The following is a 15734-nucleotide window of genomic DNA, read 5'->3' as shown; positions in this document are numbered from 1 at the left end:
ATTTACATTACTACACACTTCTTTATACACTAATCATTATAGACTTTTGTAGCACTGCCTCTTGTTATGAATGGCACATTGTAATGACACTGTCAAGGTGGCATGTATTCACAAGAAAGGACAACTAGAATGAATAACACCAAAACAGAAGGTTACGAAAATGGCAGGAATGATTATTAATATTTTCTAAAGAAACACTAACAAAACCAGAAACATTCAACCCAGGGAACAGAAATATAAGCAATATGATAGCTATCCTCAAACATATAAGTCTATGAAAAAGAGAGCCATTACTTTATATTGCTGCAAAAAGCAGAATTATAATCAGTAGGTGAAACAAAAGTTTGGTACTCCTTGAGGGAAAACTTTCTAATAGAACAAGCAAAGAAGAAAAAAACAAGATGCCTCAAGAAGTTCAGCTTGCCAGTAATGGTGCTGAACAAGCAGAAATTAGATGTCCACCTGCCAAACACTTCGTAAAGGATTCCTATATTATGAGACGTAAGTGACTAGATGGCCCTCTAATGTCCCTCCAATCCTGAAAATCTATAGCTGAGTTTTACTAATGCCTGGAGTTTAAGGCATGCCAGGAGTTCAGGTAATGAAGCCAATCATTATCACGGAGGTGTGGCTATATAAAAGCCCATAGGCTGTGAGGCATTTTCATTGTAACTGATGCATTAATAATACACCAAGAGAAGAAGAAATTTTGTATAGTTTCTCTGTACTAAATTTAGGAGACTCCACAAATGAACATATTTCTAGTCTCATTTCTTAGATGAACACTTGCATTCCTTTTATTTTTCCAGGATTGAAAAGAATGGTTTGTTTTCACTCATCCTCTGGAAATCAGCTAATAAGAAATCAATTTCTAGAAGAACGGTTTTTGAAAACTCCTCCACTGAGTCAAGACAGTGGGTTCTCATACCTTAAATGCAAATCTGTGTCGATATTTATCCTTTAAAAATACAGAGCAACGGCTAGCCACCAAAAGAAAAACAAAACAAAACAAAACACGGAGCAATACTTAAAAACAACAGTTAACTGGTTGATATTCCTCCCTTTGGTCTTACTTTCTGAGCACTATATTTTTAAGTGAAGACATAATTCTGGATACAAGGGAACAGGATTTTATTTTACAAATACTATCTCCTCTCCTTTCAGCAACACTTCAAAGCAGGAATTAAAAAATGTCAAGAATGATTACCACCATTTTTCCAGTGCATTTTTTGCCTTTTACATTTGCAGAAGAGAGGGCTAAGCTAAATAGTTGTCCTTTAAAACCATCAGTAAGGGTAAACTGAATTACTTTCAGCACAAACTCTTACTTTCCCACACTCTAAAAGAATTATAAAAGGTCATTCACTCTCAGTTAAAACTTTTACTTGTAAGTTCTATGCCCGCAAAATAGATGTAGATAAAAGCAAACATGTATCAAGAAAAAAAATTAATATAAAAATTTTGTTTTTTTAAGATGTATTGCAACTTAAAACAAATAGTAATAAAAAATTTGTTCTATTAATAGAAAATATTTTCAAAATATATATATAGTGGTTTTTACGACAATTTGCTATTTATGTACCATTATACTAATGCAAGCATAAAAGTTCTTCCATATTACCTATTCATGAACCTTCTTATTATAAATACAAATTTAGTACATTTTTTTTTTAAATTTAGTACTTTAAAAAATATATATATTTCTTGACAAAATTTTAAAGCCTTTCATAATCTGACCACTTGTCAAAGACATTATAATTAGAACAATAAATAAAATAGCTGGGTAAATTTTGATTTGACTGGCAATACTGCCATATATAGGCTATCAGTTTAGCAAATTATGTCACTACATCTATTTACCCACTACTGCCTTCCTAACTTCCTACCTCCACAGAAACAGAATAGGGACCTAAGCTAATTCTTCCTTACACTAGGATGTTCCATAAACCCCAATATTAATACTAACCCAAATTTAATCTCCTTTGCCCACACCTCACATCCTGCATTTATGTTCCAGTGCTAAGTTTACTTGGCTCCATCAGCATCATTTCTCTTTAACATTGTCCATTTTCATGCATTTAAGGCAGCTACTTTCAACCCTATCAATGAAAGAGGACAAATGGGGGAGAAAGGAATGAACTGCAAACACCTCAAACAAGAAAGGTGGCTTAAAAAACAAAGTGTCACATTCTGACAGTTCAATATTTCATAGCCAATACAAGGAATGTGCAACGACACTGCAACTTTAAATCTTTTCCTCCTATGTCAGTCTCTCTTTCTCTCATTGTAATGCCAAAGGGAACAGCAATCAGACTGGAGATGTTCAACGTGATAGAGGTCAGGACACCATCGGATCAACGTACCAGAAACAAGACCTTGTTTATTTTTTTTGCACAGTATTATTGTTTACAGGGTGCTTTGCTCATGTACCTTGTGGTTCTTAGCTAAAAGATGAAATTACAGCCCAGGATGAAGCGCTCAGGCACACATCCAATTTGTGTTTCCATCTCAGAAAACAAAAAGCTTCTAAGGCCCTCAGGCTGCCATTCAAACTTGGAGGCTGACATTTTTAACAGCATGAACCAGAGACTGGCAGAGAGAATGATCTAATACATTTCTGACTTGTCAATCAAAGATCTCACCTCTGCTGTCTTGTAAACAGTTGGGGGCCATCTAACTACATTCATAAACCTAGGGAGAGCTTACTGCCAGCTGGGGTGCTAGAGCCACATGCTCTGGCTTCTATTCACCAAAATCATGATTCAGTTTTATAATCTCACTGTAAATAGTCCATAGGCACATTTCCAAGACTACTGGAATAGAATCAGAGTAGGGAATACAAAAGAGATTTTGGTCAAATACTAAGTTATTTTCAAGCTGTTGGAATCCTGTACCCATTTTATCCTCATTTTACCAATTCCCCCCAAAGGACTGCACTACACTGCAGTTGAAATGCTTAAAAAAATTAATGAGCTGCCAATTGAAAATCTAGGCGAAATATACTAACATTATACTAGAAATTTCCTTTAGGGTTTATTACCAGTAAAGAAACAGGTATGGCCCCAAACAATGCTCATGTAAAGGGCAGAAACTACAATGAAAAATAACAACTATATTTTAATAAAACTAATCATGTGCTTTCTTTCAAATATAAAACTTACATTCATATACAAAAGCTTTGTATTTACTAGTTTGAAACAGTGCAGTATATGTGTGTATGTGTGTGTAAAACATTAAAACATAAAATGAGATTATTTAACCCTCTACTCTTTTCCTTCTGTTTATGCCTGTCTAATCCAACACACACAAAAAATTTAGACCCAATCAGGCTAAGACTTGAACTTTTATGAAAATGAATACTCCTTTTCTTCATGGAAATTTTACAGGACACAAAATTCCCATTTAATCCAAATCAAGCCACAGATATCAGGTTTGCAAAAAAGGTCTGGAGGATTTGAATGGTACACCTCAGAACTTTAAAAAGCAGATGACAAATAACTCAGCAGGAGAAGGTGCACAGCAAAATCCCGTTTCATCATGATGTACTATATCCCAGACCGAAATAACTATTTCAAAATATAGTAGACTTGGCCTCCAGAGGACCGGGCAAGGAGAATATAGAAAACCTCAAAGCTATTCAATATCACTCTCAGGAAAAACAAAACTCATCTGTATCAGCTCTCAATAGTAAAATATTTCAGTTCTCAGAGACCTATGCAGCTAAACAAGTCAAGAGATTGGTTTTTTTGTTTTTAAATGAGGGATTTGCAGATAACCTGGGTTTCTCTCTTCAGAAAAATGAGAAGAGAAAGGGTTTCCTGTATGCTGCCTATCTACCTGTATCTCACATCTTAGCAAACCACATAAAATACCAAGTCTAGAAACTAAAACAAGGAAGGGACAGCAAAATGATAAAACACTTCCACATAAAGAACAATAGTGGAAAAAGGTACAAATGGCTGTGACAGTCACAAAATAACCAATAATAATTCCTGAAGAGCACAAAAAGAACTCCTGTGGTACTATGGCCTCTACTCAGAACAAATAAAGATGGCAATAACAAGAAGGTAATCTCAGAATGTAAAGAAAGTAGTATGTACCCCTCCAGAAGAAACAGATGAATGTCTTAACTGCCCACAGCAAGAATTTGTCTCTTAAGGACAGTGCATCCACAGAAGGTCTCCCATCACCTCTAAAGTTTCCATCAATTCCATTCTTCTGTTTTGTGATTCTTACACTGGGTCAATTTCAGGACCCTGAACTCACCCTTCTGCCATTAGGTGTACTGTTGAAGTTAGGGCAATTAGGGAAAATTCAACATTATTCAACATACGCAAAATAAGCAATAAACTAGCTTTTGTGGAGTGAACAGTTTAGTTTTTCAGATTGATTGTGAAAAATTTTAAGAAAATCTGTCTCACAGTAAGATTTGATTTAATCTAAACATTAGATAATATTGCACATTAGCTTGTAAATGAACATTAGCTGTATCACAGACGTCAAAATACTCACAGCAATAGAGGAATTTATTATTACAAAACGTGAAACTTAATTAGAGTATTTAAATAACTAAGAAGGCATCTAGAAAGACAACTCAGGGCTGAGCCGGTGGCGCGCTCGGGAGAGTGCGGCGCTGGGAGTGCCGCGACGCTCCCATCACGGGTTCGGATCCTATATAGGAATGGCCGGTGCACTCACTGGCTGAGTGCCGGTCATGAAAAAGACAAAAAAAAAAAAAAAAAAGAAAAGAAAGAAAGACAACTCAGCCCAAGATGTCATTTTTCTAAGCAAATTAATTCCAGGATGAAGTAAAATGTAGCAAATTAAGGTCATCTCTACTTTTCTTACTGAAAATGTATATAAAAGTTGAAAGGGTAGAAGCTTTTTAAGACATGATCATCAGTAATATATGTATTTCCAACATTTTGCACATGTACTTTAATTTTGTGCCTAATCAAGGCTAAAGGGTCACTTTCAGTGTGTGTGATGATTTCTATCTTTTCTCTAGACTGTTGCTTATCACTATCAGGATTTAAATTTTCCCAGTGTCTATTCTTTTATAGAATAAGGATAGGATGCAGTAAAATAGTCAAATAATTACACATATGTACACTGCTGTGAAGACAAAGATGTTAACATCACTGAAACTAAACTGTTGGCTGGCAGGCAGAGCCACTGTTTACTAGCTTGAAATGTGCATTTGTTCATCAACAAGAGTCCAAATTCAGCATACAGAATCCATTCAGAGGGGATCATCAGAGTGTGAGTTGTATTAAAGCCAGATGCATAAAATTTGAGGATGGCCTGTAAATCAGAATCAGCATGTTTTTCTTTTTTTCCATGTAAATGTGTGGTCTTTGGAATGATTAATTATCATGACTTCTTTGTGAATACAGAATGTTTGGGTGTGTGTATGTACAGGTACCACCAGCAATTCAATGCTTTCTCTCATCCCACCCCACACATGCTAATAGTTTTCTTCCAGTTACCTAAGTCTATTCAGTCATTAATTCAGAAAAAGTATCTAGTACTGTATTTGATACTGGAAGTATGAAATTAACATAACATAGTCCTGCCCTCAAGGAACACACAGTCTAATGTGGGAGAGAGACAAATACACAAACAATTACAATAGCATATTGGTGCTATGACAGAGGTATCTACTGCATGCTCTGGGTACATATGATCTGTCTGGTTTAAGGGGGAGAAGGTAAAGATCAGGGAGGGCTTTTATCCTATCTGAACTTGAGCTGAATCTTGAAGATTAGGAATTTGCCAGGTAGATAAAGGCAGGGAGTAAGGAAAGACTGATGTTTGTGGAAAGGTTCTCCAGGCAGGGAGAACAGTTTATGAAAAGACACAGATGTATTAAAGAACACCACCCACAACTTTGAAAGGGAACTGCAAAATTTGAACTGGACAAGAATTATAGCAGAGGAAAGTGGTGGTGAGATATAAGCCAAGTTCAAAGTTTGTTCAATTTAAAAACGTGAGCAAATCAGTATCACCAGCTGATGAATGTAGAAGGTGGGCAAGAATATAATATAGGTGAAATTCAGGAAGTACAAGTATTGGAGAAATGGTAATATCTGGGAGGACATTTAAAATATTTCTTTCTGGGCCAGCCCATGGCTCACTTAGGAGAGTGTGGTGCTGAAAACACCAAGGCCATAGGTTTGGATCCCATATAGCGATGGCTGGTTAGCTCATTGGGTGAGCATGGTGCTGACAACACCAAGTCAAGGGTTAAGATCCCCTTACCGGTCATCTTTAAAAGAAAATAAATAAATAAATAAAAATAAATAAAATATTTCTTTCTTCCGATCCCAATACTGGCCAGCCATTCTCCCCGCCAAAAAAATTCTTTCTTCTTTCCATTTCTCTGTATTTTCTACAATTAATATTAATTTTTTATTTTTACATTTTATTAAAATTAAAATGGTAATAATAAAAATATTTAAAAACAAACTATAATTTGTCTTGACATGCTTGTGTGTGTACATGCATGCATGGATAAATAAGTCATTTCAGATAGAAGGAAACTAACACATTGATAACAATTATCTTAAAGTAGAAGAATTGTGGTTTATATGAGAGTATTTCAAAAAGTTCATGGAAAGGGCTGGCCTCATTGGTCACTCGGGAGAGTGCGGCACTGGTAGCACCGAGGCCACGGGTTCGGATCCTATATAGGGATGGCCGGTGTGCTCACTGGCTAAGCGTAGTGCGGACGACACCGAGCCAAGGGTTGTGATCCCCTTACCGGTCAAAAAAAAAAAAAGTTCATGGAAAAATAGTTAAAAGATAATAAAAATCCTTTCATGAACTTTTTGAAGTACCCTCGCATATTTATCAAATAATTTACATATTCCACAGTAAACAATAATTAGTTTTATAAGCAGGAAAACATTTCCCCACAAAATAAAGTCATTTTCAGTTTGTCACTCTCTGCAAACCCCTAATGTGAGGGGTGCGGTGCTGACAAATATAGGTGAAATGTAACACATGCAAAAAAAATTACTGATTTTTTTTTTTATTATACAGAAATTGTGCTGCACTGAAATTATTCATATATAATGGGGGGCCATCAGCTAGTGAGCGATAGCATTTTTGCCATAGGATAATTTTTCTTACAGTAATGTTTTGTAATAGAATCTTAATATTAATTTGCATTCAGTGTGATAATACATATTCCCCCAAAATCTCAAATGTAAAATGAATTCTTCCATATATACAATAAGTACTACTTAATTTTCCTACTATTGTTCTGTTTTAACATTTCCCTTTGTAGATAGTAAGATTTAGCAGACTTCAAAACATTCTTAGGTATAGCTCCTGAATTCACCCCTCCACAATTTAAACCTTTAACAAGAGACCCTAGGTAATTTTAAAATATTATATGGTTCATTTAGCTCAAGATTTTCCTAAAATTACTAGCTATATTTGACACCAAAAATATTCTACAGTCCTATAAATTATGTTCCTAAAATTCCTTAAAATTTCATTTCTCTTCTCTTTCAAAGTATAAAGAAAAATTAAAGATCTTAATTACTCAGCTATTTTTAAGCACTTCCTACTGCTCCTTTCATTCAATACTATAAGTGATAAGATCACCATCTGCTGGGGGTGAACAAATGATTCCACAAAATATATCCACTGTTAATCAACTTAGAAATCCTCTTAATCACCCAAACACTTTCCAGGATAAACCAGTGGAATGATGAAAATGAAAATATGTTCAAACTAAACATACCCTTGTAGAATCTGTTTAAACAATTTTTTCAGCAACTTCTCTGTCACTAGTTTAAAATGTGTAGTTTGAAATGTCTATGATCAAACCTCCCAATGTTGTGGTTTCAAATTGAGTTTCTGAAGATAATCCAACATAGTCAGCAATGACTCCATGGCTTTTCCTTCCCTTAAGTCATAAGAATTTTAACTTCATAAGATGCATCAGACTTACTAAAAGAATTCAATGATCTCAAAGAAAAAAAAGCTATGAAGCTATTACTGAGTCATTTTCTGTAACATATTTGGCAATATGAATAAAAATTAGTATTCCTACCGGGACAACCACTTTGAAGAATTACTTGACTGTCTCTTTTAAAGTTAAAAATACACTTACTCTGTGACCCAACAATTATACTCTTAGGTATTTAACCAAGATTAATACAAATTCATGACAAAAAAAAAAAAGACTTATACAAGATTGTTTATAATACCTTTATTGATAACAGGCGAAAAAAAAAAAAGAAATAATCCAAATGTCTGTCAAATGAATGAACAAACAAATTATGGTGTACTAACACAATGGAATATGTTCAACAATAAAAAGAATAAGCTACTGATACAAACAACAACATTGACAAATCTCAAAAACATTACGTTGGTTGAAAGAAAACACACAAAAGAATGCATATTATATGGCTGCAGTTATATAAAGATCAACAATGGACAAAACTAATTTTGGGGAACAAATCAGAACAGTAATTGCATATGGATGATGGGGAATGAGTATAAGGGAACTTTCTGACTGTAAAGGAATATAAGAGAACTTTCTAAGATTATGGAAATGTTCTGTATCTTGAGAGTGAGGCAAGTTACACAAATGTATGCATTTGTCAAAACTCATCTAAGAGTACACTTAAGATCTGTGTACTTCACTGTATGTAAATTTTACATAAATAAAACTCTTAATAAGTAAATAAAATGAAACCCAAACCAGAAAGATGTAACTGTACTAAGATTGTTCTAATTCTCGTAGTGGCAATAGGAAGTACTAGTTTAAGTCCTGTTTCTGCCAACTAGTCAATCAGCAATATCAGCCACCTGTGTGTGCTGAACCTGACATAGAAAAAATTGCTGAATTAATACAATAAAACCAGCACATAAGCCCATTTCTTCCATTTTTGTTTTATAAGACATAATAATGATCTTGTTGAAGATAAGTGAAGAAAAATAATACTCATTCTTATCACGATGTTGGGAAAGCAAAATTTTTCTCATGAATACCTGAACCAAGAGTACCATAAAGAACTGGGCTATTAGGTATGAAAAAATAAGATTTTATTTAACGGTATACTGTTTTATACCAAGGTGAAAAATACTATTTGCTGAAATCCTTCAAACCTAGCCCTCCATGCATTTTTCTAATAATATAAAACCCAGTAATCTGCCAAACACTGTTCTAAGGATTGAATATAAGTCAACGCACTTAATCCTAATATCAAACCTATAGTACAGATATTATCATCCTCTCCATTTTACTGATAAGGAAATTGAGCTATAGACATGTCAAGTACTCGCACAAAAGTCATACCTAGAAAATAACAGAGCCAGGCTCGAATCCCAAGCAATCTGGCACCAGGATCCATGCTTTTAATCACCACATCATACACTAACCTCTGAGCTTTTTTCCTAAGGTGTCTTCCTAAGCTTCTTTTTTCTGCCTATGCCACACAATTTCACTCTTGCAATTTAATTCAAGGCCCACACACCTAATTTATTCTTAAATCTTCCAGCAAAATCTCTATTGTGTTGTTTATTTTAATATGTTGTAAGAGTTTTTTATATATTCTGAATACAAGTCTTTTATAAAACATGTATTTTACAAATATTTTCTCCCATTCTGTACCTTACCTGTTCATTTTAAAAAGGAGAGTTTTAAATAGTGATGAAGTCCAATTTATCATTTATTTCTTCTATGGTTCATGTTTTTGGTGTCTTATCTAAGAAATCTTTGCCTAACCCCAAATCACAATAATTTTTTCTCCCCCACATTTTCTATTAGTTTTATAATTTTGGTTCATATTTAGGTCTATAATCCATTTCAACTTAATTTTTGTATATAGTACAATGTAACAGTCGAGGTTCATTGTTTAGCATATGGATATCCAATTGTTCTAGCATGACTTGTTGAAAAAAAAGAAATCATTCGATTTTTTTCAATGGATTATAATATAATACTACAGGAAGTTCACTGATAAGGCTTCAGATCCTATACTGCAACTAATCTTTAAGACATTCCAATTACCTGGAAAGAGTATTAACATATCTCTCCCTTTTCAAACAATATATTTGTGCAAAGCTAGATATTCTTCATATATGTTAACCAAAACAACATACTACAACAGACTAAATGCAGAAGCAGCATATCTTATATAAAATCCATCTGACTTTTATTAACCCAGACATTAAAGGGATTTATAAAAATGCTATACAATGCTAATCTTAATTTTTGTAAATAGTTACTTTTCATAAAAAAAGTTATTTGCATTAAAATGCCATAGATTTATAACAGTTACTTTTAAATGAATTAATAAATATTTAAGCTTTCTCAGTTCTAATCTCAAATATAGTAAATATCAATAGATATAATCCATATAAACAAAAGCATTTTGGGTCTTCAATAATTTTTTAAGAGTGCAAAGGGGTCCTGAGGCCAAATCCAAAGTGCCATCATGTTTCCAATTACTGAAATTATCTTATAGCCAGAGTAATGCAAATCTGATCAGGTCAAACCTGTGTTTAAATCCTTTAACCAGCTTACTATTCTTAACATCAAGACTAAACTGTTACGAGGCTGGCCCATAGCTCACTCGGTAGAGTGTGGTGCTGATAACACCAAGGCCACGGGTTCGGATCCTATATAGGGATGGCCGGTTTGCTCACTGGCTGAGCGTGGTGCTGACAACACCAAGCCAAGGGTTGAGATCCCCTTACCGGTCATCTTTTAGGAAAAAAAAAAAAAAAAAAAGACTAAACTGTTAATGTAACAACAGGACAATGTTCTGAGAAATGCGTCAGTAGGTGATTTCCTCTTTGTGTGAACATCATGGAATCTACTTACACAAACCAAGATGTATAGCCTGCTGCATGGCCATGTGGTATAGCCTCTTGCTCTGACCACCATCATACATGCAGTCCATCATTGATCAAAACATTGTTATGTGGCACATAACTGTACTTTAAATGGCCCACAAGTCCTGAGTGATCAAGTTGCTCTGATCTTTTCTCACTCCATTCTCCCCTTTCTCTTAATTCTCTGAAGCAACAGTCATGTTTTTAGTGGGGTTCTTAAATGCACCAAGCCCCACCTGTCCTGGGGGACTCTGCACTGGCTCTTCCTTAAGACCTGAAATGTGTCCCCTCTCCTCTACTCCTCCCTTTTTTCTAGTTAATTCCTACTCATCCTTCAAATCTTAAACATTGATTACTTGACCCTCCTTACCTGACCCTCAAGTTAGATCAGGTCCCTCTTTTATATATTCTTATGGCTCCCTGCACATTTCCTTCAGAATTTATCAGTTTGGGAGATTACATGTTTGGGATTATGTGATGTAATAGCTCTCTGGCTCATTTCACAGTAGAGTATAAATTTAACTATTAAATAAAATTTTGCCTATATATCCAAGATCAATAGCTCTCCTCTGATTCTCAAAGAGGTCCACGACCCCTGTGTACTGAAGAATTATCCTTACCCAAAAAGAGGTCTGGGCTTTGCCCTTGGCTATGGGTAGGTGGTCTCTAGGCCCCTGGAACTTCTTGCCTGATAGGAGTGTCTCTGTTTGCCTGGGAGCTTTAGCTACTGGACAATTGTGATCCATGTTGGGGCCTCTGAGCCACACACCTCTCTTTTCCTCCAACACCAGGAGGAAAGAGAGATGAAAAAGATTAGTGTGAGCTAATGGAGCGGCTGTAGACTAAAGGTCAGTGATGTGGGCAGTATGTAATTGAGCCCCAATAAAACCTCTGAACACCTCAGGCTAACATGAGGTTCATGACTGGCAATACTCTGCGTATATTGTCACACACTGTGGCTGGGAAGCACTGACACCATCCATAACTCCATGGGGAGAAGATGACATGAAGTTCTATATTTGGACCCCTCCCAGATTCTGCCCTATTTGTCTCTTCTTCTGGCTAATTTTAATCTGTATTTTTTCCCTGTTATAAACTGTGGTTTAAATGCTTTCAGTGAGTTCTATGAGTCCTTTCTAGCAAATTATCAAACCTAAGAGTGGTTGCAGGGACTCTTAAACTTGCAATGGTTTCTGAAGTAAGGGCAGTCCCGTAGGGACTGTTCTCTCAGACTCTGCAGATTGGCTTTACTCACTGCAGCCCCCCAAAAGATTAAAAACCAATAGGCTAGACTAAGAGTTACTCAAGGGCAGAACCTTAAGTCAGTATAATATATAGTTTAAAATGTAAGATATTTCATTTTGAAATAAATTGACACTCTTAGGATATCAATATTCTCTAACAATAATAGCAATAATGTTTATAATGATGATAATGATGATGATAAAAGCATGCCCTTACCAAAGTCTCCATTTAGAGATGAGGAAAATGAGGATCAGAGTGAAACACCTTGTTCAAGATCATACCACTAGTGACAAAGACAGTATTTAAGACTTGTTTTAGCTAATTTTAGAGCCTATGTTCTTTACTATTTTGTATCTCACAGTACAAGCAAGGGAAGTTTAATATTAAATTTTGCAAAGGAAAAATGGAAATCTCCAACATTATCATCAGTAAAATAGTATCATTAAAGACAAGCAACTGCTAGCACAGATCAGGAATGTGGAATACTTAAGTTCTCTTTTAACTAAGACTTGGTCATAAGCATTCTGGTACAGCTTATCTTTGAAATTCTTCTGAACAGAATATGAACTACATAGGTTAAAAACAAAAAAACTAATTTGTTGGGGCCGAGCCCGTGGCACACTTGGTAGAGTGCGGCGCTGGGAGCGCTGCGACGCTCCCGCCGCTGGTTCGGATCCTATATAGGACTGGCCGGTGCACTCACTGGCTGAGTGCCGGTCACGAAAAGGACAAAAAAAAAAAAAAAAAAAAAACTAATTTGTTGTATATTACAATAAAATGCTAAACACAAATTCCAAATACCTTAGGTGGATAGATAACACTTCTGCCAAGAAAACCATCATATATGGTACCCTAATTTGTAAGCAATGGTACTAAGCTCTTTCTTACATTTTCTTTTACAGTTTTCCATTTTTTTCCTCTATAGTTTCCTCTCACATCCTGGAACTGATCTCCTGGCCTCTAAGAAAGGCTGAGGGGAACTAGAATCCATCAATCCATATAATACCAGCTGGACTATCTCAACCAGAATACTGTACCCAAAGGTATTAAAGTCCTCTCCAACTTGAAACTAGAAACATTAATCATGATATAAATAAAAAAGTTTTTATATATTAAAAAAATACATAGTATAGTAGCCAGGAGACACTCTGTATAGCACTTTATATTTTTAGTAATCAGAAGAAAAACATAAGATGTTCACGCAATTGACTGTAATTAATTAATTATATTAATTGCCTTTATGTAGGTCCAGAGCGAACATTGCATATGGAATTGCTATTGTTGAGATTACTTTAAAATTTATTATTGTACTTCTACTAGATCAGAAAACCAACAGTCAAGTTGAGCTATGTCAATTTTGGCAAACTGATTATGATAAAAATGTTTAAGAGTGGATCAATCTGGATCTACATTAAAAATTAATCATTAAAGGAGTATTGAGTGATATAAAATACAGGCAATATGAAGGAGAAAAAGTGAATATAAGTAAAGCATGGGAAAGGAGGGACATACTAATGAATTAGACACACACACATTAATGCCCACACATAACCCACAGAGACAGAGAAAGTACCTGGAAAGCTGTGAGTGCGCCAGTCCCTGGGTTATACAGGCATCGCAGCGAAGGCATGCTGTCCGCCAGGCTGGAGCAGCCCAGCCACAGAGACCTGGGCATAGAGCACTGCAGAGAGAGGACAACTATGAGATGGAACAGTATGAGACAGGATGGCACAGATTACAGGAATTTTCAAGGCTTGGCTGAATGCAATATTCCAGTTACAGCTGGGCTTTATGATAGAAACACCTTCAAGAAACATACTACTTACTGTTTCTAACTCCAGAGAGAAACTCAAAAGGGGCACTAATGGCCAAAGAGCAAGAGAAAAGAAGTAGTCATAGGTCAAAAAACCAAATATTTAGTAAAAAAGTCTGTCCCTATTCTTCTACATATGAGTCTAAAGGAAATCTACTTCTTAATCCATTTGATCAATTCTTCTCTTCTATGCACCTGAAGTCTCCCATAAATTCACTAGTGAAATATTGTGCAGACTAAGCAGAAACAGGAACGGTTCATGGTAGCAATATTAGGAATGGTAAATTAGAAAACAATATAAGGGCCAGCCTGTGGCTCACTTGGGAGAGTGTGGTGCTGACAACACCAAGTCAAGGGTTAAGATCCCCTTACCGGTCATCTTTAAAAAAAAAAGAAAAAAGAAAAGAAAACAATATACCAGAGGAAAGTTAAGAGTTTGTTTTAGAAGGAAAAGAAAAAGTATTATATCCCTACAGCTTTGACAGCAACCAACTCTGCACAGTTTGTGTATGTTTTATGTATCTTGTTAGTCAGCTATTCATTAACCAAAAAGAACAGTTACCATAGCAGCTGCCTCTTCATGTTTCCAGATGGATTAAAACGGGAGGGGGGGTGGGATAAAGGAAACAATCCACACAGAAGGGAAAACAACAACAAAGAAAGAAAGATAGACAGGGATGGAAAGAAATAGGAGAGAGAACCCAGAAAACTACTGGTATTAAGCCTTCTAAACATGGGCTGGTCAGCATGGTGTTGTAACACCAGAGTCAAGGGATCAGATCCCTGTACTGGCTAACCGCCAATAAATAAATAAATAAAAGCCTTCTAAACGAAAAAACTTTGTGTGAGTATAAATATACATATAGTGAACTCAGTGGCCAGAAAAGGTAGAAATTACAATTCAAATAACACTAAGTAAATGATATTAGTGTTATTGTGCCTATAGCTTTATAAAACACTACCTTTCATAACAATTTTTACATTCTTCATATTTCTCTAAAAGTATCCCAGGATGAAGTTTTGTCCATTGATTTGAGTGCTATTACAGTCTAATAATAACAAAAAAACCCCACCCCACCTAATAATCATAGCACATATAAAAATGGGAATTCATATTTTTAAATATAGAAATTAATACACATAACAGTAAACTTTAAATTTGAGATTTTGCAATATTTAATGTCAACATGGGCTTTTTTCTTCTTAAAACATTCCAGTTGTAGGAATTAATCTTGGGAAGCAAATACGTTCACACCATCTATAAGGATAACAGGCTGTGAAGGACTCCAAAAGATGATCTGCTCTAGACCCCTGCTTTCAGATCATTATCCTCATTTTATACTACATGATTGATGCCCAAGAGAAATTAAGTATTTGTCCATCATCATGAATTTAGAAAGTAGAGAAGCAGGGACTAGAATCCTGGTCTATTAGTTCCTAGTGCAGAACTCTTCTCCCAACCTCAATCCATCCCTAGGTCATAAAGTAGAGATGTCAGACTTCAAAAGGCATTGTTGGCTGACATACCAAGCAAAACAGCTAAACCGCCTTAAATTACAACAATCTCCTAACTTTGTTCACTGTTTCCAATGTTTCTTCATTTCAAGCTACAATCCATTTTATAAACAGAAGGCAAATAGAAAAAAAAATTGTCTTCACTTCGTTGTCACTCTCATCAATAATTCATAATGGCTCCATACACCTACTGCATGAAATCCAAGCTTCCATCAGTCTGACTTTTCCGCATTGCCTATATCAACTCAGCTTCTTTGTCCTTCCAATTGGCTCTGACACTCTGGCTAATTAACTACCTTGA

General features: G+C 35.4%; 1 protein-coding gene across 3 annotated transcripts in view; it reads right to left on the bottom strand.

Moving 5' to 3' along the window:
- The window catches only part of BTRC (beta-transducin repeat containing E3 ubiquitin protein ligase), a 166191-nt gene that overhangs the window by 104921 nt on the left and 45536 nt on the right, over nucleotides 1–15734 (bottom strand). For 2 of the 3 annotated variants that reach the window (XM_063102018.1, XM_063102019.1), the window contains exon 2: nucleotides 13679–13786. The exons of the other annotated variant lie outside the window; for it this stretch is intronic. In XM_063102018.1, the coding sequence (XP_062958088.1) occupies nucleotides 13679–13786 (108 nt within the window). The remainder of the gene's footprint in view (nucleotides 1–13678; nucleotides 13787–15734) is intronic. 3 annotated transcript variants of the gene reach the window in all.

The sequence above is a fragment of the Cynocephalus volans genome, chromosome 7, assembly GCF_027409185.1.
Source record: "Cynocephalus volans isolate mCynVol1 chromosome 7, mCynVol1.pri, whole genome shotgun sequence".
In the NCBI taxonomy this organism is placed as follows: domain Eukaryota; kingdom Metazoa; phylum Chordata; class Mammalia; order Dermoptera; family Cynocephalidae; genus Cynocephalus; species Cynocephalus volans.
The sequence above is the reverse complement of the archived record's forward strand: the minus strand, read 5'-3'. Positions and strand labels throughout refer to the sequence as shown.